This window comes from Nannospalax galili, unplaced genomic scaffold, assembly GCF_000622305.1.
Source record: "Nannospalax galili isolate Female #2095 unplaced genomic scaffold, S.galili_v1.0 scaffold311, whole genome shotgun sequence".
In the NCBI taxonomy this organism is placed as follows: Eukaryota; Metazoa; Chordata; class Mammalia; order Rodentia; family Spalacidae; genus Nannospalax; species Nannospalax galili.
The window spans coordinates 2,917,825-2,940,196 of NW_008330298.1; the positions used below are offsets into that span (position 1 = coordinate 2,917,825).

Sequence of the window (22,372 nt, forward strand, 5' to 3'; positions counted from 1 at the left end):
TAAGAGGTCTCTCACACTGGTGCAGTTTTGTCATTCACTCACAAATTGATGACATTTAAATAAGCCCAAAATGTCTGTAAGCATTATTACCTATGTTCACTGGTTTTTTTGAAAAAGAAATGGCCCTTCACACATTTACATAATTTTGCTTGCTCATGCTATAGGGAAATAAATTTTTTGGTGTTTCAGATGCTTTGCCAGAAGTTAAGTGGTTGGCAGGAATGTTCGAGCCAAATGATGCTTTTTTTCATGATTAAAGTCCTTAAAACAGGGATCATATTGGATCATCAGATAGGTGATTGCAAATGGCAAGCTTAAAATCTTAAAGCCAAATTTTGTGAGTCAGACATGATGCATAGGGGTGCATTTCCTCAATAATCACTTGGAATCTAGTTTTAGCCTTTTTTCTCACTCTTGTTCTGGAGTAATTTATAGATCCATCACCCTGGGGAATTGCAACTGGATTAAGTTCACGTTTCACTATGATAAATGTGAACAGCCTATAGTTTCTAACTTACAAAGAAAGTCCAAGTGCTCCTAAAAAATTCCTTTTGGTCAATCTATTCATTATGTTCTATGATGGTGTTTTGAAGGGAAAATGGACAACATGAAGGCAGTTAGGCAGTCTTCCTCTTTATTTTATTCCTGTGGACTTTGCTCTGAGATGTGGCAACAGGCTACTCCTAACTGATTAAAGGGCACGGTCACAGTGGGCCTATTGATTCAAACCTCAGCACTGAGGAGCATTCGGTGATGACTGGTGAGGCAACTGATGGTTCTCTGTGCTTTCCTTGGAGGGAGCTGTCAGTGGTCTTTCAGTAGCAAGATCCCTGGTCCACTGTGAGTGTTGTATGATATGCATACAAGAGGTAAATATGTAGTATGTGAATCTGTGCACATGCCACTTATATGTGTGTATTTAAACTTGGATATGGTGACTTAAACAAAAATGAAGGATCCAATCATGGTTTGTAATTAAGTGGGAAAAGGATGATACAGTAAAAAGGCCAGTGACTCAAAATTTAAAAAAAATATTTTATACATTTTAAAGTGTTAAATATTCACTATTCTCTCTCTATATGGTTATCTAAAGGAAAATTACTTGAATTCATAATATCTTTTAAAAAACAAGGAATGAAGTGAAACAGCATTCTTATTTATTTATTTATTGTGCATGCATGCATACACACACACACACACGTGCGCGGGGGGGTGCATGCTTGCCACAGATTGTATGTGGGGGTCAGAGGACATTTTACAGCAGTTGGTTCTCTCCTTCCACTGTGTGGGTCTTAAAATGTAAACTCAGGTTGTCAGCCTTGGCGGCAAGAATCTATATCTACTAAGTTTTCTTATCAGTCCCTAAAGATGATTCTTAACTGTTTCTCAGGGTTGTCTGAATGTCTGGCAGGGCACTTAAGATTTTCAGTTCAAAGGAACAATCCCACTGCAGTGTGTGTGCTACAAATGTATCATTCCTGTATTTCCCCTTCCAGGTATTCAAGAGACGATATTTTTACTTGACTCAACTTCCTGATGGTTCATATATTCTCAATTCTTACAAAGATGAGAAAAATTCCAAAGAATCTAAAGGTTGTATCTACTTGGATGCCTGCATTGATGTCGTTCAGGTAAGGCTCCTAGGATTAAGATAATCTTTCTCTTTTTTCCAAGGTTCTGGTCAATGAACTATTAAAATCCTCAGCATTTTCCCTCTTGGTTAATGGCATGCCATGCACCAAAACATCTATATTAGAAACCTCCCTGTCCTCTCAGTGCACCACTCTCACCCAGTGCCAATGTTAAAAAGTTTATCAAATTCTTTAGAGTCTTGTTCCAAATGCCTTTGAATTTTCCTTGTATCCTGTTTATCCTAGAGTGTTGCCTAGATTTATTTTTACAATTTCTTCAAATTATGTGTACTTGTGTGTGCAGGTATGTACATGTGATTGCAGGTGTCCTCAGAAGCCAGAGGCATTGGATCCTCCTGGAGAGGTTTGAGCCACCAAACATGGGTGCTAGAAACCTAACTCATATTTCCTGCAAGAGCATAGTGGGCCCTGAACCATCTCCCAGCCTGGAGTTTTTCGTTCTTACCTCCCAATTTTCAGTCCTTCCTCCTGAGACCTAGATTGGGTCCTTCATTTTTCTTCTCAACACTTTTGCTTTTGATTTCCTGTCTTACAGAGGGAAATCTGAAGCTCTTAGAATGGAATTCAAGATCCGTGGTAATTTCTCCTTACCCTGTTGTCTACATTTATTTCTCTGCATTCCCATATATATATATCTGTGTTCTGATCATACCAGGCTATGTACTTCATGGAGTTAAGGCATATATGTTGCTTCCTTTATGTTCTTTCTCTTTTAGTTTTCATGGTTCTGGAGATTGAACCTAGGGCTTCATGCATGCTAGGTGATATCTCCAGCCCATTTTTTTTAAACTTTGAGACAAACTCTTATTAAACCCTTATCTTTTAAAATATTTTATTTATTGTTTTTATTTTATGTGTATGAGTGTATTACCTGCATGTATGTGAGTGCACCTGTGTCATGCAATGCCACGAAGATCAGAAGAGGGCATCAGATTCCCCTGGAACTGGAGTGAAGGATGGTTCATAGCTGCCACGTGGGTGTTGGGAATCGAACCCGGGTCCTCTGCAAGAGCAGTCAGTGCTCTTAGCCACTGAGCCATCTCTCCATGTTTTAAGACTCAGTTTAAATGCCACTTCTACCGTGTAGTGCTTTCTGTTTCCTTCCTCACACTCATGTCCATCCAGCAAGTAGAATCAAGCTCCACTCCCACTATACTATCCCCTTGACTGTTACCTCTATCATGTAGATGAATCACATGCTAACTTGTAGTTTATTCCTTTTTGGATTTGGATTACAAAGACCCTGTCTTACTCACTTCTGTGTTTCTTATAATAATTATTAAGGCTATACATACCTTAGGGAGTTAGCAAATGTTTATTTGAGTAGAAGCATTGAGCTGATCAAGAGGCAGGAGTTGTTCAATCAACATCCTCAGTTGACCTGAATCTAAACTAGAAAGTGGGAACTGATATTGTCTGTGTACTTTCTCCAATAAGATTATCATGGGGTACAAATTAGAGGTTTTAAAACTGTAAGGGTCTATATAAGTAGAAGATGCTTTTTACCTGTTTTGGTTTTGCATATGCAGTGCTGGGGTAGGAACCCCAAGTCTTGGGTATGCTTCACATTCTCTACTACTAAGTAATAGCCCTGGTCTGAAGGTGCTCTTTTAATACATAACCATATCTTTTAGGCTTATCAGAAGTTACACACACACACACACACACACACACACACACACACACAATTTCTGGATTTTCTCAATTAGTCCTAACACATGGCCTTTCTTTGCCATGCTCCCACAGCCACCTATTTATGATTCCCTCTCTCCAGTATTTTCAAATATGCACATCTGTATGACTTGAAGCTGCAGTTTAATTTCATCTTTTTGTGTGCCTTGCAGATGAGAAGGAGAAACTTCATTGGTTTCTTCCATACAGTGGAGAATGATTGATTTATTAGCCTTTCTTGAAGTTAATGCTGAGGCCTTTGGGAGGGGGTAATGTGCCACTTCACCATGACAGAGAGGTGGTAAAATAAAAGAATGAGCCCTTCTGTTTGAAGAGAGGAGGAGGCTCTTCCTTTCCTTTTGTGTTTGTACTCAGTGTGGGACCCTTCACAGATTTTACTGAGACTCACAATTTGGTGTGTACCAATCATGGTCTCCCTTTACACTAGTGACATATTTGATACTGCACATACTGAAGTGAATTAAGCTTTTGTGTTAATCGTGAAATACAAAATAAGCATCGTGTTTGTTTCAGGACACATTTAAGCTTGCTTCCAACATCTAATTTTGAAAGTCGGTAAATAAGGAAAATTTTTAAATGGGGTGAAGAAAGCAAAACTGGTTCTTGTTTTAATGGTGGTAGTTTGATTTTCTAATGTGAAGGATCTCAAAAGCCTTTAAATGGTTTATGCCAATCTTGTGCTTGTTCCATTGTGCCCAGTCAGGCCTACGGGGAACACCAAAGATATACTTGATGTGGTTGCCCATGGTCTCGGATGATTTAGTCCTTGTATAAAGAAGCAGTTATTTTGTGAAATCATTTATGTACATATAGGCTGAGCTGAGGTAAAAATAAATAAGCTAATAAAATTAATATTCAAAGGGGAACTAATCTAACTGAACACATGGTTTCTTTTTCCTCCCTCTAGTGCCCCAAAATGCGCCGTCATGCTTTTGAACTCAAGATGTTAGATAAGTATAGCCATTATCTGGCTGCTGAAACTGAGCAGGAAATGGAGGAATGGTTGATAACACTGAAAAAGATAATTCAGATCAATACTGACAGTTTAGTACAAGAGAAAAAGGAGACTGTAGAAGTAGTACAAGGTAAGGATTTTGCAATGATTCATTCTTGAGGTTATAAAGCTCTTGTCTTTCACCTAAGGGCATATCCTTTGTGCTAGGTGAAGATAGAATCTTAATTCTGAAGGTTGGCCCTCTCCTTCATTAAAAGTGACTATGGGAATTGATGGACTTTTTTTTTTAATTTTTAAAAATGATTTATTTAATAACAACATACTTAGAAGAAGCATATCATTACAACACAATTGACATATTCAATAACGTTTTCCTGAGGTAGGATGCATCTCTTTCAAATTTGGCTGTAAATTTTAATTGGCTGTAAATTTTTAGGTTTACAGTTGCATTATTACAGTTATACAATATTGTACTCAGTATAAACTGTGTAACACATAAAATTAAATGAGGTTTTAACCTTTAAAAAAGATCTCCATTTCATTATTAAAATACATACTTTCATACAGAAAAATTCATTTTTAATGCAATTGACACTAAGATGTTTGCACATGCATTTCTAATCTCTAAATATCTGATTATTACTAGTCACAGTTGGTTACTTGATGGACTTTTTAAAGAGTTGTTGCTCCATGCACCCTGACACATAAAATGCAACCAGACTAAAACGGATAAGAAATTCATGGCAGATTTTCAAAAGTCCATTAAAGTTTCCCTTGTGTTTTCATAATCAAAATGCTTTGCCATAAATCTAGTATGAGAGGATGGAGTAGGGAAGAGAAGAGTTCTCTTAGGTGATTAGTAATGGTCTGTATGGTTTAGAACATCTGTTTTTAATGAATTTGTAGATGATGAAACGAGCAGCCAAGGAAAAGCTGAGAATATCATGGCCAGTTTGGAAAGGAGCATGCATCCGGAACTGATGAAGGTATGTATTTCTTATGGCAACTTGCCTTCCACTGAGACAATGCAGAGTTAGCTATTAAGGTTTTTATGCTGAGTTCCATTTGGAAATGCCATTCCAAGTTAAAAACTTCACTAAATTGGTGAAACAGGTAGAGAGAAGAAAAGGTGCATTCCTAATGGACTTGAAAGGGCCAACTTACAATTCGGAAAATCCTTTTTCTTTCTAGACACCAGGAAATACTTCCATGTTTTTGTGATTGTATTAATTTTCTCTACTGTTTTTATTAAATTTGATTGATATAGATCATTAAATACATGTTCTTTCAAGGGGTTAATGATGCAGCTATACAAATGGTATTCAATTGAAAGACACATGCTAATTTAATATGTAAATTATGTGAATAATTTACTCAGAGACTTTGATGGACAGATATTATTTGTATCATTTACTTTGTGGAGTTTGAAATGAACTAATTTTGAAAGTAGTGAGGTAATTGCCATGCATTTGTTGACAGGCTGCATATTTTGCTCTGTGTTCTATATTATGATTAATTAGAAGGTTATGAACCACCTATTCACTTAAATCTTTGTCAATCCTACTAATATTTTTATTTTCTGAATCTCCCTAGACTATTGAGCTATATAAGGTTTAAGTTCCTTTTTTTCTATTTTAAATTTACCTCTCTTAAGCTTCAAAGCTTTTTCAAAATAGCAACATGCTCATGACCCCATTGTCTGTGTTTTCTGTGATTTTGTGGGTTTTAGTTGAATCCTCTGTCAACCTTTCTCATGGTACACTGTACAATTCATTGTCTGCCTTAAGACAATGGAATCAGAATTGTATATGCTTCATAGCTACCGCTAAGTGTGTGTAAAATATGGTAGTTTTCTCATTTATTTCTTGTTTACATGCAAAGTCTTCTAGAATTATTTTTATGCTGTCTGCAAAATGTAAAATATTTTCTGTTTTATGGAACTGTGCATAGGAAGTATAAGGACCAGATCTATAGCTTACTATGGGTCTTACTGATGGCCAATCATATGTCTTGTTAGCCTTCCTACATCCATGGGAAAAATAATGTATATTTGTGTCAAAGATTTCTATAAATTATATATGTAAAATGGTATAAATACTGTTTTGAAGGAAATGTAGAAATGTAATGTATTTTTACATTTTAGTATGGAAGAGAAACAGAACAGCTAAACAAACTCAGCAGAGGAGATGGAAGACAGAATCTCTTTTCTTTTGATTCGGAGGTTCAGGTATTGATATATTTCTTAAACGATTCCTTGAATTGTTCCTTTTTCAGATAAACAATACCTGTGGGATGTCGAAATCATAGATTTTTTCACCAGTGGGAATACAGATTGGTTTATATTTGTCTTTCGGTTTAACATGTAGCTTGGCTAACTCTTCACTCAAGAAGCCTGTCCCATAAATAAATAGCAAGGGACAGAATATATATATATTCTAATGTTTTATTACTCCATTCCTTTAGATTCTTTCATATTGTTTCTCACAATGGATAAATTAAATAATAATTAAAGGCGATTTCAGTATTCCTTGAATCCATTAAATACAGCAGTGATCTAGTAGCAATGAATGTCCACAGCATAAACAGTACTGAATTAAATGAGTCATGGATTTTTCCACATTTGACATTGCCATGTAAAACTGGAATAGTTTTCATTTATGGCTTAATGCAGGTTTTTTTTTTTTGGTCTTTTTGAGACAGGGTCTCCCTGTAGCCCCAGCTGTCCTGGAACTCACTATGTAGACCAGGCTGGCCTTGAACTCACAGAGATCCGCCTACCTCTGCCTCCTGAGTGCTGGGATTAAAAGCGTGTGCCACCACACAATTTTAAATGGAAGGTGATGTGACAAACTTCATGTTTCTGTGTACTTTAACCTCATTCATAAGATTACTTTGGTGCAAAGATATTTGTATTTATAAAAATATGAGCATGGATGTTAAGGATTTGAACTCAGGTCCTCAAAGTAAATACTTTATCCAGTGAGACATCTCCCCATTGCTGAAAATCAATTTAAAAATTTATTTCATTTCTCTCTTACCCCATAGCAATTTTATATTGTTCTAATGCCAGTTATGTGCCATATATATCTGATAACTTCACATACTCTTATTTTTCTTTTAATGGGGCTTTTGGCTATACTAACATTCCCCCCTCTGATGAGGTAACCCTAAACTCTTTTAAGGATTAGATACAAGCTCCCAAATACTTTTGACATTTTTGGTCTTTGGAACAGAGTATGTTGCTAACAGGCCCAAGGACATTTTGACTTTTAGCCAAGAAACTGGCTACTTTTCTTTGGGGTCTTTTTACCCTAACTGCCTAGCCAATTCCTACCTCCTATTCTTATCACACCATCCTCTGAAGGGGTTGGGGATGTAGCTATATATTTTTAAACAAAGAATATGATAGAATAGAATAGGGCTGGCAAGATGGTTCAGTGGTAAATGTGCTTGCTACTAAGCCTGATGACCTGAGTTCAATTCCAGAAACCTACTTTAAGGTAAAAGAAGAGAACAAACTGCAGAAAATTGTCCTCTGACCACACACACACACACACACACACACACACACACACACCCCAAACAAACAAACAAACAAACAAACAAACAAATAAATAAATAAATAAAATTAACAAAAAGAAACGAAAACAGAATAGCAAGTTTCAGAGACGACAGCTCTAGGATACTCATTCAGAAATTTACTTTGTGAAAGCATAACTGAGCCTTTGATTTCCCTCAGTGATTGGACTCTAATTGGACATGTCAGGCTTTTTGATTGTATACAAAGGAGACAATTGACTGTGGTTGAAACTAAATCCAGTATCTTTAAAAACTTGTGGTGTAGTGTTTTCGTGGTCATGAAACTGAACTAATTTTATGTTTGAGTTATTAGTGAGCTACAATAAGAGAAAATCCACAATTGTGTTGAATCTTTAAGCACAAACAAATTGAAATTAGTGTCGATTGTGGAAGGCTCACTTACCACAGAGTAACTCATGTTAAGTAGAAAAGGTAAAGTGCCCTCCTCTTTTGGCCCCCTTTTGATGGGGAGAGACATGATTTTTATCAGTGATGGTAGGGAACAATGAACTACTGGGTGTCTGAAGGGAATGGCTCAAACTTTGAACTGTAGGGGAAGACCATGCATATCACAGGCCTCAGAAAGGAAAGGATTTGGGAAGCTTTGGGCCAGTTTCTCTTCACATTCCACACTATCTGAATAAGACAGCAATGAGAGCAGATAAATGGGTAGAAATGAAAATTGATTTCCATGGCAATGACTTGCCTCTGTTGGCTCCACAGATAAGTATTCAGGAGGGAGATGCCTAGTCCCTCACATTTGTATTATTTTTGTAGATAAACAGACTCAGAAGGGGGAAAATCATGCCTTCAGGAATGAATTTCTTACCTTAGGACCTTTTATGTCAGAGACACAAGCTAGGTCAGAATAGCTATAATTATATAAGATTCTTCAGGTATGATGCCTGTCTTGGCTTGGATTGCTTAGGTAATTGCAAAAAATTCTTGTGTTTCTTGGCTTAATTGTTCCATACTGGCAATATTCTCTGCTGAGATTCATCCAGTTCTTTCCCACCTACTATGTCTATGGCCTTAATGAAAGTAGAAGGTGTCCTATAATCTGCACTTTCCTTCCCATTGGTAAATAAAATAGTAGTATATCCAGCCATTCTGAATGAACGGAGGTACTTAGACCGTGTGAGCCTTGGGGGCTTAGGAAGCTTTCTAGGAGTATTTTTGAGGAGAGACAGATGCCTGCCTACTCAGAGGAATCCTTTGACTCCAAATATCTTTTGTTTTAAACTTGTATTTATCTTCAAATACCAGTAATTTACAAAAATATATCTTAGTGGCAGCTACAGTACATCCTTCCAGTTCTGTTCGAAGCTGAGCTCAGTGTTTATCAGTTTCCAAAGCAGACGCCTCTCCTTCTGTTCATCATTTAAATGTAGGTGGTTGCCCTGGGTTCCAGCTTTGGCTGCCTTTCACTGTAGATTAGAGTGGCTTTCAAATCCATATCCCCAATCCAGATCTCGCCTAGTTTTCTAGCCACATACTGATAGTACCTCAAACTCAAAACATCCCTAACTGAACTGCTCATTTCTACTTGCTATTCCCCACAAATCTACCATTCATTTGTGTCTCACAACCCAGTTTCTAATATCAATGTTTGTGTGATCTGTTCAAGACCATTGTGTTGTTCCTGTAGTCTCTCATACCGATTCCTGTTAATTATGCCTCCTGAAGAGCTCATAAAGGAAACAAATTATTCCATCTTAGAGCATATATTTTATAAAGAAGAAGAAAAAAACCTGAATAAGTACTAAAAAATAATGTTAGATAAACCAGAAGAAGGGAATACAGATTGTCAGGAAGTATGTGGTTTTCTACATGGAATTAGAGAAATATCTCTCTTTAGAAGTACCAATTGATCAGCGAAACTTGAGTCAAATGAGATAGTAAGCCACACAGCTGATAGAGCTGTGTTCCTGATAGAACAGTAGGTGCAAAGGCCCTGAGATGAGAAAGTGCTGGGTATGCTGGGGAAATACCCAAGGGGAGAAGTGTGATTTGGAACAGCAAAATGAGAGGAAGAGGCAAAAATGGTAGAAGGTGAGGTCACAAATACGAGAAATGAGATTCAGGGAGTCATGTCATATAGGTAGGACTTTGTAGGCCAAGGTGTGGATTTGTCACTTGTTCATTGCCTCAGATCAGATTCTCATCATCTCCCTCCAGGATTTTCTCTACCCATGTTTGAAACTTAGTGTAGGAGCTCCTCAAAATCTTGTTGAATGAAAGCATTAAAAAGGGTTCAGATGAATAATGGAGAGCGCTATTGCATTCTGCCATTTATACTACACTAATCTGAATCAATGTCAATGTTAATATGAATCCTATCTTTTAAAAAAATCATATGATCTGTTTGTAGAGGTTGGACTTTTCAGGAATTGAACCTGATGTGAAACCATTTGAAGAAAAGTGTAACAAGCGTTTCCTGGTAAATTGCCATGATTTAACTTTCAATATCTTGGGTCACATTGGAGACAATGCAAAAGGACCACCCACAAATGTATGTATGACTTTTCCTTCTACTTCCCTGGATCCAACATATTAAAGAAAGACTTAGGTTTTATGACTAAGAACTAATTCGCTAGATGAAAATTCCAGTGTTACATATTATGATAAATTGGACATAAAGAATTTCATCTTTGTCAAAATACAAATGTGTTCTCATCTTAAGAGAATCTGTGCAAGTGTTATCTACTCAGAATAGCAGATGGAGAATGCTCTTACTTTTCAGGAGTGGCATAGCCCCAGAATCTAGAAAATTCTCCTCACACTGTGGATTCTAGGGAATAGGATTTCTTCTGTAAAATCGGTTCATAGCAATGAATTAGTAGCTCCAAAGCCCAAGTGGGACACAGATGCTGCACAGTCTGCTGGGCTCACTCACTATTCGATAGAATGAAATTTATCTTGGTCTGTGTAATTATTAAGTGTCACTTGAGGAGGTCAGAAATACTTGAAACTGTAAATGTGAAAATCTTCAAAAAGACTCTTTCCTATTCATCTTTATTCTTGGTTTCTAGTTTCAAAATAAATCAAGTGACTATTGATTCTTTTACAGGGTAGCTGATATGCACCAGAGCACTTCTGCTGCCTGTAAAGGGTTAATCTTTATGCCATCTGGCATGAAATTCCTTTGTGACCAGCTTTCAAATGCCATCTGTAGGCAGGAATCACATCTTCCAAATTTACTGATGGGGCAAAGCTTTTTTCAAGTAATTTGATGTTGGTTGATATTAGCGCTTATGAAATGTATTGTCCAGTAAATTTCAATATACTAGAAGAAAAGATTTCTTTACACTCTATGATGTTGGCATTATTTTGAGAGTAGTTTCAGTAGTGTACATTTTATTCATAGAATTATTGAGCTCAACTAATATTTTAAGGAAATTCATAACTTGTAAATTTTGTGAGTTTATAACATGAATTTATACCTGACAAGATTGAAATCTGATGAACCTTTTATTTCTGAATGCCTTTTCTTCTATGCAGAAAAATAAGAATGCAGTCTTAGCTGAATGTTGAACTGAGAAAGTAATTACAATAACCAGAACATGAAGAATAAACAACTCACCTTGCAATTTGCCTCCCAAAGGCTTACTTTAAAATGTAATTGTATTCATTCATAGGTTGAGCCCTTTTTCATCACTCTTGCCTTATTTGATGTGAAGAATAATTGTAAGATTTCAGCTGACTTTCATGTAGACCTGAACCCCCCATCTGTCCGTGAAATGCTGTGGGGCACCTCAGCCCAGTTGGCCAATGATGGAAACCCAAAGGGTTGTTCACCTGAGTCTTTCATTCATGGAATTGCTGAATCTCAGTTACGCTACATAAAACAGGTAAAGATTGCTCTTTAGCGTTCATAGCACCTTAAAACAAGAAAGAGAATCATCTTTGCCTTATTTCATGGTTTCCGGCACTTTTCTTATGGCATTCCTTCTCTTAGAATATCTCTCTATAGGTATTTTTCTGGCGACTGAAGTTGGCAGGGGGAAATGGAAACCAATGAACATGCTAATAATGCATCAGCAGAATAACATTTTAAGTGGAACCATGATGTGAAATTGAAAGGGAGTGTTTTGTGAGCTAGAATGCAACTATAGAGACAGACAGACAGACAGACAGACACACACACACACACACACACACACACATACATAGGCACACACACATTCTTGTCCTCACACTACTGTGATCTTCTGGATGGGGCAATAGGTGCCAAAAACATCTATTCTCTGAAGAAAAATGGATCCTGCATTTCCACATACCTTATAAGCACTTTTAATAGAATATCACAATTCCTTGTAAAAAGGGTCTTGAAAAAGCAAAGAAGGAGAACTGCTGTGTCCCACCTGTCATGCTCCTCTGGAATATTTGATGCCAAGACTCTCCTTTAAAAAGAAAAGCTCTCAGCACTGTGACAAGCACACTGACCTTCTTCAGGGCAACAGCGGCTTTGCTTAGTGAAATGTGGCTGCTAAGAATAGCAGCAGTCGCACAATCTTAAATGAGTGAGAACAACATGTTTTTACCAGACAAATTTTTCAAAAACATTTTATTCATTATTTTATGTGTATGAGTGTATTGCCTGCATGTATGTGAGGGCACCGTGTTATGCAGTACCACGGAGATCAGAAGAGGGTTTCGAATTCCCCTGGAACTGGAGTTAAGGACCATTCATAGCCGCCATGTGGGTGCTGGGAATCGAACCCGAGTCCTCTGCAAGAGCAGTCAGTGCTCTTAACCACTGAGCCATCTCTCCAGCCCCTCAGTCAAATATTTTTAATACTCGTTGCTGACATCTGTGTGGGTAAATGCCAAGGCAGCTAGGAATGGGGAAACATAGGTGATCAGCAAATTGTAGCAATAGCAATGGTCGCTATTACTATTCTTGTCTACCCACATCATATAACGTGCTGGTGTCTGAGCCTCAAAGGTTAGAGGCAGTATTGCATGGGCTATGTGTTCTAGAAGACTGGGCTGCGAGCTTCACCTACTACTCACTACATAAACTTCTCTGAGCCTCTTTTCTGAATCTGTTACATATGTACTTAGCTAGTGCCTTTATCCAGGTTTCTTTTTTAAAGACTAAACGGGATAATGCATAAGATAATCAGACATAGTTATGCATAAGTTATCTAGCATAAAATTAACTGGCCAAGGTAGTACACACCTGTAGTCCCAACTACTTAGGAGGCTGAGGCAGGGGTATCATTTGAGCCCAGGAATTCTAGGTCAGCTTGGCCAACATAGCAAGATGGATAATTGGAAGAAATGGAGGGAGGGAGAGAAGAAGAGAAGGAGAGAGGGAGGGAGGAAGGAAGACAAGAAGGGAAGAAAGGTAGGAAAAATGTGAAAGGAAAGAAGGGAAATGAGAAGTAAAGGATAAATGAGAAGGAAAGATTTAGAAAAGGAAAGCTTTCAAAAGAGAAGTTAAACCACGGGAAAGAAATACAAATGGGAAAGAAACCATTATGGAAGTGTAAGACCACATCTCTAAAAAATGCACACACAAAGACTGGACTCAGGTGTAATACTCAGCATACCTTCTGAGGGGCAGCCGGGACAGTCTACCAACCCAGCTCACAGCCCAAGCAGCATGTTGTCAGTAATACCAGAAGCCAGATTCTGTGATCTTGACACACTTTGATGGGCTACCCTTGTAATAACCAGATAGCCAACGTGTATGTATTTAATTCACACAAGAGGTTTATGAAATCACTCTTACTCTGACTTCCATTGTTTCGTAGCTTAGAAACCCGAGACTTAGAAAAGATGTGAATTCTCTAAACCAATTAAATGGCCAAGCAGAATAGGAACCCAGGAAATCTAACTCCTGGTCCTTTTTAAAAATTTTATTATTTTTTATTTTATATATGTGTATTGCCTGCATGTAGGTAAGTGGACCCATGTCGTGCAATGCCTGCAGAGGACAATAGAGGCTATTGGATCCCCTGTAACTGGAGTTATGGACAGTTGTTAACTACCATGTGGGTGCTGGGATTCGAACCTGGGTTTTCTGCAAGAACCAGTCAGTGTTCTTAACCACTGAGCCATCTCTCCAGCCCCACTCCTGAGCCATTTTTAACCACTTTCTGCCATGCATGCTGCCTGGGAATCCATTCCCCAGGCTCATTACAAGTTATTTAAGTCGGGGGTGATAACTAGCCTCTTTCACTGTTTTCTATTGTGGCCTATCAAAGTCAAAGGCTTCAGTTTGGGACAAATGAGATAATATGTGTCTGAACTGATTTGACAACTGGAAAGCTATGTATTAACAAAGTTAGTAATGTACCAAACAAGGAAATAAAAACTTGGTAGAGACCCAGTGGTGGAATTTTCTCCTCAGATTCATTTCATGATGTTATGTCAGATAAGAGGGAAAAGGTACCCATGCAGCATTTAGAGAAACTTTTATTTGGAAAGACAGAGGATGACATGGTTTTTCTACACGCATTCAAAGAAAATATGTTCAACTTTGGTTGTGTCTACATTAATGCCCTTAAATAGTATTTATAGGGATGAGACGAGATGCAGATCATGTGCTTCTTACATGTGCATTGACAGGAACAAAGTTTTCCATAGAATGTTTAAGAGTTCATTTTGTGTGTATATGTGTGTGGTATCTATATGTGTTCCTGTGGATGTGTGTATATTTGGGTGTATGCATGCAGGTGTGGAGGCTAGAGTTCAGTATCAAGTGCCTTCCTCAATCATTTTCCATTTAAAAAGAAACTAAACAAATTAGTTTTGTGTGTCTGTATGTGTGTGTGTGTGTGTGTGTGTGTGTGTGTACGTGTGCGTGTGTGCACATGCCCACCCATGAATGCCAGAAGACAGTGTTGGATCCCCTGGAGCTGGAGATACTGGTGGTTGAGAGCCACTCAATGTGGGTGCTAGGAACTGAACTCGAGTCCTCTGTAAGAGAAGTTCATGCTCTTAACCACTGAGCCATCTCTAGTCCTCCACCTTATTTTTGTGACAGTGTCTCCCAGTGAACCTGGAACTCTTCCATTCAGTTAGACTAGCTGGATAGCGAGCTCCAGGGATCTACCTGTCTCCATCTCTCAAGCACTGGGATTACAGACACACTCCTGGCTTTTTCATGGGCGCTTGGGTTCCAACCTTGGGTCCTCATGCTTGCTTAGCAAGTACTTTACCAGTGAACCATCTCCTCAGCCCCACATGGTATAGCTTTTCTATTAGGCAGAACAGTACAGTGTAATCTTCCTTCTTAACTGTAGTCAATATGAATTGTATGTGAAATGCTTGATAGTTATATGCAGCTGCATTTAATTAATTTTTATTTTATGTGTAATAGTGTTTTGCCTGCATGTATGTAAGTGCAGTATATGCATGCAATACCCGGAGAGGTCAGAAGAGGGCATTAGATCCCCTAGAACTGGAGTTGCCAATGGTTGTTAATTGCCATGTGGGTGCTGAGAGCTGAACCTGGGTCTTCTGCAAGGTTATCCAGTGCTGTTAACCACTGAGTCATCTCTTCAGACCTAGCAGTTGCATTTAGAAATGCACATTATTTTTAGTACATGCTTATTAATCAAACCATTCTTTAGGTCTAAGAACTCACCTTGCAAACAGAGCCAAACAGAACTAAGCAGCAATAGTGATAGTTGTACTTCAGGGACTTAGCATAAAATGAAGTTAGTGACAAAATATGATATCCATTTTGAAAGGTACATTGGGAGCATTGGAATATGTATAATAAAGTGTTATCCTTTGGGCATGGTGGTATAGGCCTGGAATACCAGCATTCAGGAGGCAGAGGCAGGAGAATTGCTTCAAATTCAAAGCCAGCCTGTACTACATAGCTAAATCCTGTCTCAAAAAGCAAACAAAAAGGCCCCCAAATAATAAAAAACAAAGTTCTATGTATTCCTAGAATCCTGGACACAATCCTATGTTGAATATCAACATTCTGTACTATACACACACTAGAAATCATTTGCTAAACTGCCATATGTACGTTACATAAAAATAGCTAACAGAAGTCATTTTTTTTCCTCAGGGAATCTTCTCAGTGACGAACCCACATCCTGAAATTTTTCTAGTTGTGAGAATTGAAAAGGTTCTCCAGGGAAACATCACACACTGTGCAGAACCCTATATCAAAAACTCAGATCCAGTAAAGGTATTTAAAAAGACCATTTGTTAAAAGTTTCAGCTTAATATAGAATTTATTTGTTCATTCATTCATTCATTCATTCATTCATGTCTAGAGATTGAACCCAGGGTCTCATGTGTGGTGGGCAAACACTCTACTACTGAGCCTTATCTTTATTCCCAATATTTTTAAAGACATCGTTAGTGACTCTTGAAGAAAACTTAGGTTCTCTGAGGAATTTTTTTCACATTCAGCTATGTAAAGCCAGTCTGTAGCTGTATTCACCCTTGTGTCCAATGCAGTGAAGACAGTCTGAGCATTTGATCATGCTCGCTGTACTTCATTCAAAGGGCCCCCATTTATTTTGATCCTTTTCACCTTTCTTACTTTTTAAGTCTTAGGCCTTTTGTTGTGACTTGTTGACATATTAAATCGTGGGAATTTTTCATTGTTTTGTTTTCCTGAATGTTCTTAAATGGCAGTGTTTAAAGTTGACAATTCTTATTATTATCAAACTTTCTAGTTTATGGTGTTCAACTGTTTAGAAATCACGATTGAATCCCACCCTCTCATGTTATAAATGAAAAAAGTGAGACATAGGAAAAGAAAGGATATGTGGAACAATTCATTTGTAGCACTACAGTTATTGCATACTTAAGATGCATCAATCTATTGGATGTAGCATTTCATTGTATATTCAAATAACACATATTGAGTGGAAGATGCTGAGGAGCCATGACTAATTCGTGGGGAAGAAGTCTTGGCAATGTACATAAAAGACCTCTAGTGTTCTGCATCCCTGGGGCTAAGCACCCAGCCAGTGCTTTGAAGCCTGTTTAGGCCCTCTAGGCAATTTATCTCCTTTGTCATCTTTCATTGCCTATACAAACAGCAGCTCCTGCCTTACAGGAGACTAATTGCATTGACTTGTCACTTGTGCCTTATCTTGGGACCAGAAAGGTCAACTGTATGCAGAGCAAACTTCTCCCAAGAATAATGTGTGCAGTGTGAAAGGGAATACATGTTAAAACAGCATAAAATGTTCCCAGCAGAGGGCTTTGGTGCCAGAGTCCTACATCTCTATTGTCTTATCTTCTGAAATGAGGAATGCTTCATTAATGAGGAAATACCATGCCTTTAAGAAATACTTTTGGGTTCGGAATTTGGCTCAGTAGTAGGGTGCAAGCCTTTGGGTTTGAGCTCTAGCCCCACAAAAAGAAAAGATTTACCCATGGAAAAAGGGACGTTTCATGAATAGAAATTTCTTTGTAGATTTTTGTTGTTTTATGATGGTAATTTGGGGAGATTATGTTTTGGGGCAAATCCATGGCAGGCCAAACAATCTGAACTCATCTTTTCCTTTATGACCTTAGACAGCCCAGAAGGTACATAGGACAGCTAAACAAGTGTGCAGTCGCCTTGGACAGTACAGAATGCCCTTTGCTTGGGCAGCCAGGTTCGTGAAAACATAACCCTAACTCTCCTGTTTCCAGTCATCTGTGAAGTTGAGGGCCAGTGTCCTTATGAGTATTCAGTGGTCTGTTTCTGGCAGGCCAGTTGTGTCTTGGGACATTTAAGATATAAAGCCTCTTTCTCTAGAATTTGCTGTGCATCCCAAACCCCCTTCCAAGCTGCTCTCGTGTTTTCATATATCTTGCTTTAGAAAGATTTTCTTTGGCTTGGGTTACTAATCTGACTGACACCACTTAATTCTATTGTATTTTAATATAGAGCTTGTTTGCTGAAGTGATGGAATTTTTTCCAGAGAACTAAAATTATAATGAATTAGTACAGTATGCCCAGTTTTTCAGAGTTGGCTGAGTTTGTGGCTTGAAAAATGGTCATAGAATAATTCTGGAAAGTGTACTAAAAGTTTGATGACACAGAATGCAGTCACGTATTGCAAATGTATAATTAATAGATTTTCTTGCTTCCTGGTGACAAATTTAGCTAGCCCTTTGGGAGTAGTGTATTTGGAAGCACACATTTTCTATAATTCTTGTGTTATAGTAGTTCACATTTTATCCAAATGTCACAATTTTACATGCAGCAATGACTTGTTTTTTGTTTACCTCTACTTTGAACCACAAGTTCATTGGCTTGCTTGTGGTACAGCCTGTACAACTCACTGGAACTTCTGGGGAAAGGGCACCATGTTCTGAATAATTCAATCAATTATGTTCACTGGGTGCTGGAGAATAGCAGAGGGTAGGAGATCCTAAATTAATTAACTCTTCTATCTGTCACTATTTATAATCATTTCATTTTGGAGAAGGTCCTAAAATATTTTATATTCTAAGAGATGAAAATGTACCATTTTCCTTGTTTTTCAGACTGATTAAAACAAATGATTGCCAAAGATAGGTGCAGGCTGGCATTCTAGAAGGCAAATATGACTTGTAAATGTAAGATATAAGCATACTTATAAATACAGTGTCCTCATCTAAAAAGTCCATTGTTACTGTTACTACTGCTTAATAGTAATAATGCTTAAGTGTGAACTCTTCAAACCACTCACTAATCTGAGTACTTAATATATATTTTTATAATTTTTTTGAGCTATAGTCTTGCCATGTAGCTCTGGTTGGCTTAGAAGTCATTACTATGTAGATCAAGCTGTTCTTGAACTTGCACGATCTTCATGCCTCTGAGATTCCCAGCATGCACCACTATGCCTGGCCTGAAGTATATTTTCTTAAAAGACAGGTACCATTATACCATCTTGGAGATGAGAAAACAGCGACACAGAAGGAAAAGAAACAAAAAGGAAATCTATACCTAAGTCTTACATCATGTTAGCAAAGATCAGAATATAGGCTACCCATGTTAGCACCCACTCTAGACGACTGTGCCATATTCTTCTCTTGGACAGTTACAGTAACTGCTTGATGCTATTTTGCCAGTTGAAAAACTAATCTTGAAATCTTCAGAGAGAAATTTGATCCCCAGATCAGATGAGGAATTATGCTATTTTTTGCTTCCTGAATTGTTTCCATCATGAGCAGGAATTGACTCTAAAGGCTTGGCCAGAGCATTTAAACACTGCATGATAAAGTCTTGTTACTGGAAATAAAGGAGATAAACTTAGAAGTTGGGGTAATGGGGCTAAGGCCTTTAACCGTAACTTCAGAGGCTGTGCTGGGGAAACTAGGTTTCTGGCTGTTGCTCCTTCCAGTGTGTTGGACTCTTGTATATTTAATTTCCATTTTAGGGATAAAATAGCTTCTTAAAAGTGGAAGAAGAGGAAACTGAAGGAAAATTTGAAATTTATATGACTAAACATATGTAGTAATGTTATATAAATTTATCTTAAAGATCTAATTTAATTTTATTAATTTTATACTGTTAACATCACTTTAATGAAATATACACTTAAAAAATCCAACTTAATGAATGTTCACAAATGTAGCCCCCACCTTAACTTTGATATGGAACACATGTTTCAACCCAGAAAAGTTCTTCATGGCCTTGTCCAGTCAACCATTGCACCCTCATCCCTCCCCCCACCAAGCAGCCACCAATGCGATTACCATTTTAGATGAATTTTTATCTGTCCTGGACCTTCACAGTATTGGAATCCTGGATTTGGTTTCTTAGACTTGGTGTGCCTTTGAGATTTGTTTATGTTGTGTGGAATTCATTTTGAGTAGCATTCCACTGTATAATGTGCCACAATTTGTTTATCCATTTACCAGTTGATCAATTTCTGACTTATTACCAGTTTGGCTCCATAGCAAATATATCTGCTGTGAACCTCCATGTTTAGAAGTAGAATCACAGTGTTATAGAGTAGGTGGTATGCTCAGCTTTGTGAAAAACCACCAGAGGATTGCCAAAGCACTTCTATTTTCCACTCCCACCAGTGCTAGTTGGATGTGTCAATACTTTAGAATTTGTGTTTAAAGCCTTTCTATTGCTGTTCTAGACCCATTTTCAAAGATATTCAGGGCTCTCTGGATCTGGACGGAAGATTTTCCCCACTTTATAAACAAGACAGTAGCAAGCTTTCAAATGAAGACATTCTCAAGTTGCTATCAGAATACAAAAAGTAAGTGTGACATTACTGTCCACTAAATGGATCTAATGAATGCATTGTTGATTTCTGAAAGTGATGAATGTGAGTTATATATGTACAAAGCTGAATGCTTAAATTTGAGATTAGATATAAAATAGCTAATGCATTTAGCAATTTTTAACCCTAAACTATTTTTACTTTATACCTAGGCCAGAAAAGACCAAGTTGCAGATTATTCCTGGGCAGCTAAACATCACAGTAGAATGTGTTCCTGTAGATTTATCAAGTAAGAATGTATCACAGATAAGCACTGATGATTGTATGTGGATCTTGAGTATTTATTTCCTAGGGCTGTGATAACCAGCTTTGTACGGCTTAAGACAATGCAAATTTATCTGCTTACAGTCCTCGAAGTTGGAAGTCTAGAATGGAGTTATTGTCAGAGCTGTGCTTCTTCTAAATTCTCCATGGAAAAATCATTTCTTGTGTCTTTCTAGCTTCTGGTGCCCCATCTGTCATTCTATGGCTTTCTACAAGAATTTTGTATCTTTACATGATCTTTTTATAAGGACACTACTCGTTGGATTTAGGGTCCACCCTAATCCAGTATGACTTCATTTTAACTAATTACATTTGTAAAGACCCTGTTTCTAAATAAAGCCATATTCTGAGGTTTCAGGTGGTTATGCATTGATGGGGGAGACTGTTGAACCCAATATGTCTGGGGAATAGTTACAAATTAGAAAATGAGTTAATTTTATCAGACACTTCATCTATTGTATATGATATTGTCCTTGTCAGACCTCTCACTCACCCCCTCATCATCTCTGATTGACACATATGCCGGGCAAACATTCTACCACTGAGCTGTATTCCCAGCCTTTTCTCAAATCTTTTATTTTGCGACATGGTCTCACTAAGGTATACAGGCTAGTCTTGAACTCATTGTATATCCCAGGTAGGCCTTGAACTCATTATCCTTTTGCCTCATACTCTTGAGAAGCTGAGGTTACAGGCATGTGCCACCAGGCCTGACTCTCTTCAGCCTTTTGCTTTGGATAAATATCTATTTTGGCCATCAAGTAAGAAATCAAAAAGGAAGAAAGCCATGACTGCAGATGCATGCCAGTACTCTCAGTACTGAGGAGGCCAAGGCAGGAGTAACACGAGTTCGAAGCCATCCTGGTCTACACAGAGAGCTCCAGGCCAGCCTGAGCTACATACGTAGCAAAACCCTGTCTCAAAAAGATGTTATTTTTCCTTTTGGAAAAGTAACTGTCTAAAAAGTAGAATCTAGGATTCTATGAGAAAATGAACGAAAGACACAAAAATAATTTACAGGTGATAAAATGAAATGGCTGGGAAGTGTTTGAAAAATATTGTCTCAGCAGAAATGCTAATGTCTGAAAATTAAAAGTTTTGCTTATCAAACAAATTTACAAAAATTTAGTGTGTAGCTTAGGGTTAGAATACAAGACACGAGTCCCTGGATTACACCCCAGCACCAAAAATCAGAATAAAACACAGGGAAACCACATATTTTTTAAAATGTATTTATTATTTTTATTTTTATGTGTATTGCCTGCATGTATGTAAGTGCACCCATGTCTTGCAGTGCGCACAGAAGTCAAAAGAGAGCATCAAGTTCTGCTAGAATTGGAGTTACGGTTGGTTGTTAGCCACCATATGGGTGCTGAGAACCAGGGTCCTCTGCGAGAGCAGCCAGTGCTCTTAACCATGTAGCCATCTCTCCAACCTGAAACCATGTAATTTTGAGCAAGTTTTGGCCCTGCTCCATCACCTATCACGAGCAGGAAAGGAGTACAGTTTGGCTAGAGACATCCATAGGTGTTTGTAACTAAGGCATTCCAATTTTGAGATTCTGTTTATCCATTTATTCACTGAATAAGTATTGAGTAAAAATTTATTGAGGTGCTACTAGGTGCTTTAAAATTATAGGGCTTAATATCTAAAGAACAACTGACTTAACAAGCCAAGTAATTTAAGCTTATAAGCAGAGTGAACTGCTTTACAAAGTGTAGCCATCGAAGGACTTCTCTTAAGTTTCTGGAAGTAGATAGGAAAGGAATTAGCAAGGGGTGGTTGGTGTTATACATCGCAAATTGAGGGCATCATGTATAATGTAAAGACCTTGAGGTGGGAGAAATCTTAATTTTTATTAATAGAAGGCAAACCAGTGTGGCTCTACAGTAGTGTGATGGGAACCATGGAACAGGAAATGAAAGTAGGAAGAAATACAGGAAATTAAATAAACTGTGGTAGTACCTTAAATTTATATTTTATTCTAAATGCATTGAGAAATCATTAAAGAATTATACACAGGG

At 37.8% G+C, this 22,372-nt stretch overlaps 1 protein-coding gene across 3 annotated transcripts in view; it reads left to right on the forward strand.

Moving 5' to 3' along the window:
• Positions 1-22,372, forward strand: part of Dock11 (dedicator of cytokinesis 11) — a 221,678-nt gene that overhangs the window by 83,084 nt on the left and 116,222 nt on the right. For all 3 annotated transcript variants that reach the window (XM_029568896.1, XM_029568891.1, XM_017800906.2), the window contains exons 7-16: positions 1,497-1,631; positions 4,252-4,429; positions 5,206-5,285; positions 6,443-6,526; positions 10,250-10,390; positions 11,517-11,729; positions 15,917-16,039; positions 17,386-17,468; positions 19,938-20,060; positions 20,237-20,313. In XM_029568896.1, the coding sequence (XP_029424756.1) occupies positions 1,497-1,631; positions 4,252-4,429; positions 5,206-5,285; positions 6,443-6,526; positions 10,250-10,390; positions 11,517-11,729; positions 15,917-16,039; positions 17,386-17,468; positions 19,938-20,060; positions 20,237-20,313 (1,237 nt within the window). The remainder of the gene's footprint in view (positions 1-1,496; positions 1,632-4,251; positions 4,430-5,205; positions 5,286-6,442; positions 6,527-10,249; positions 10,391-11,516; positions 11,730-15,916; positions 16,040-17,385; positions 17,469-19,937; positions 20,061-20,236; positions 20,314-22,372) is intronic.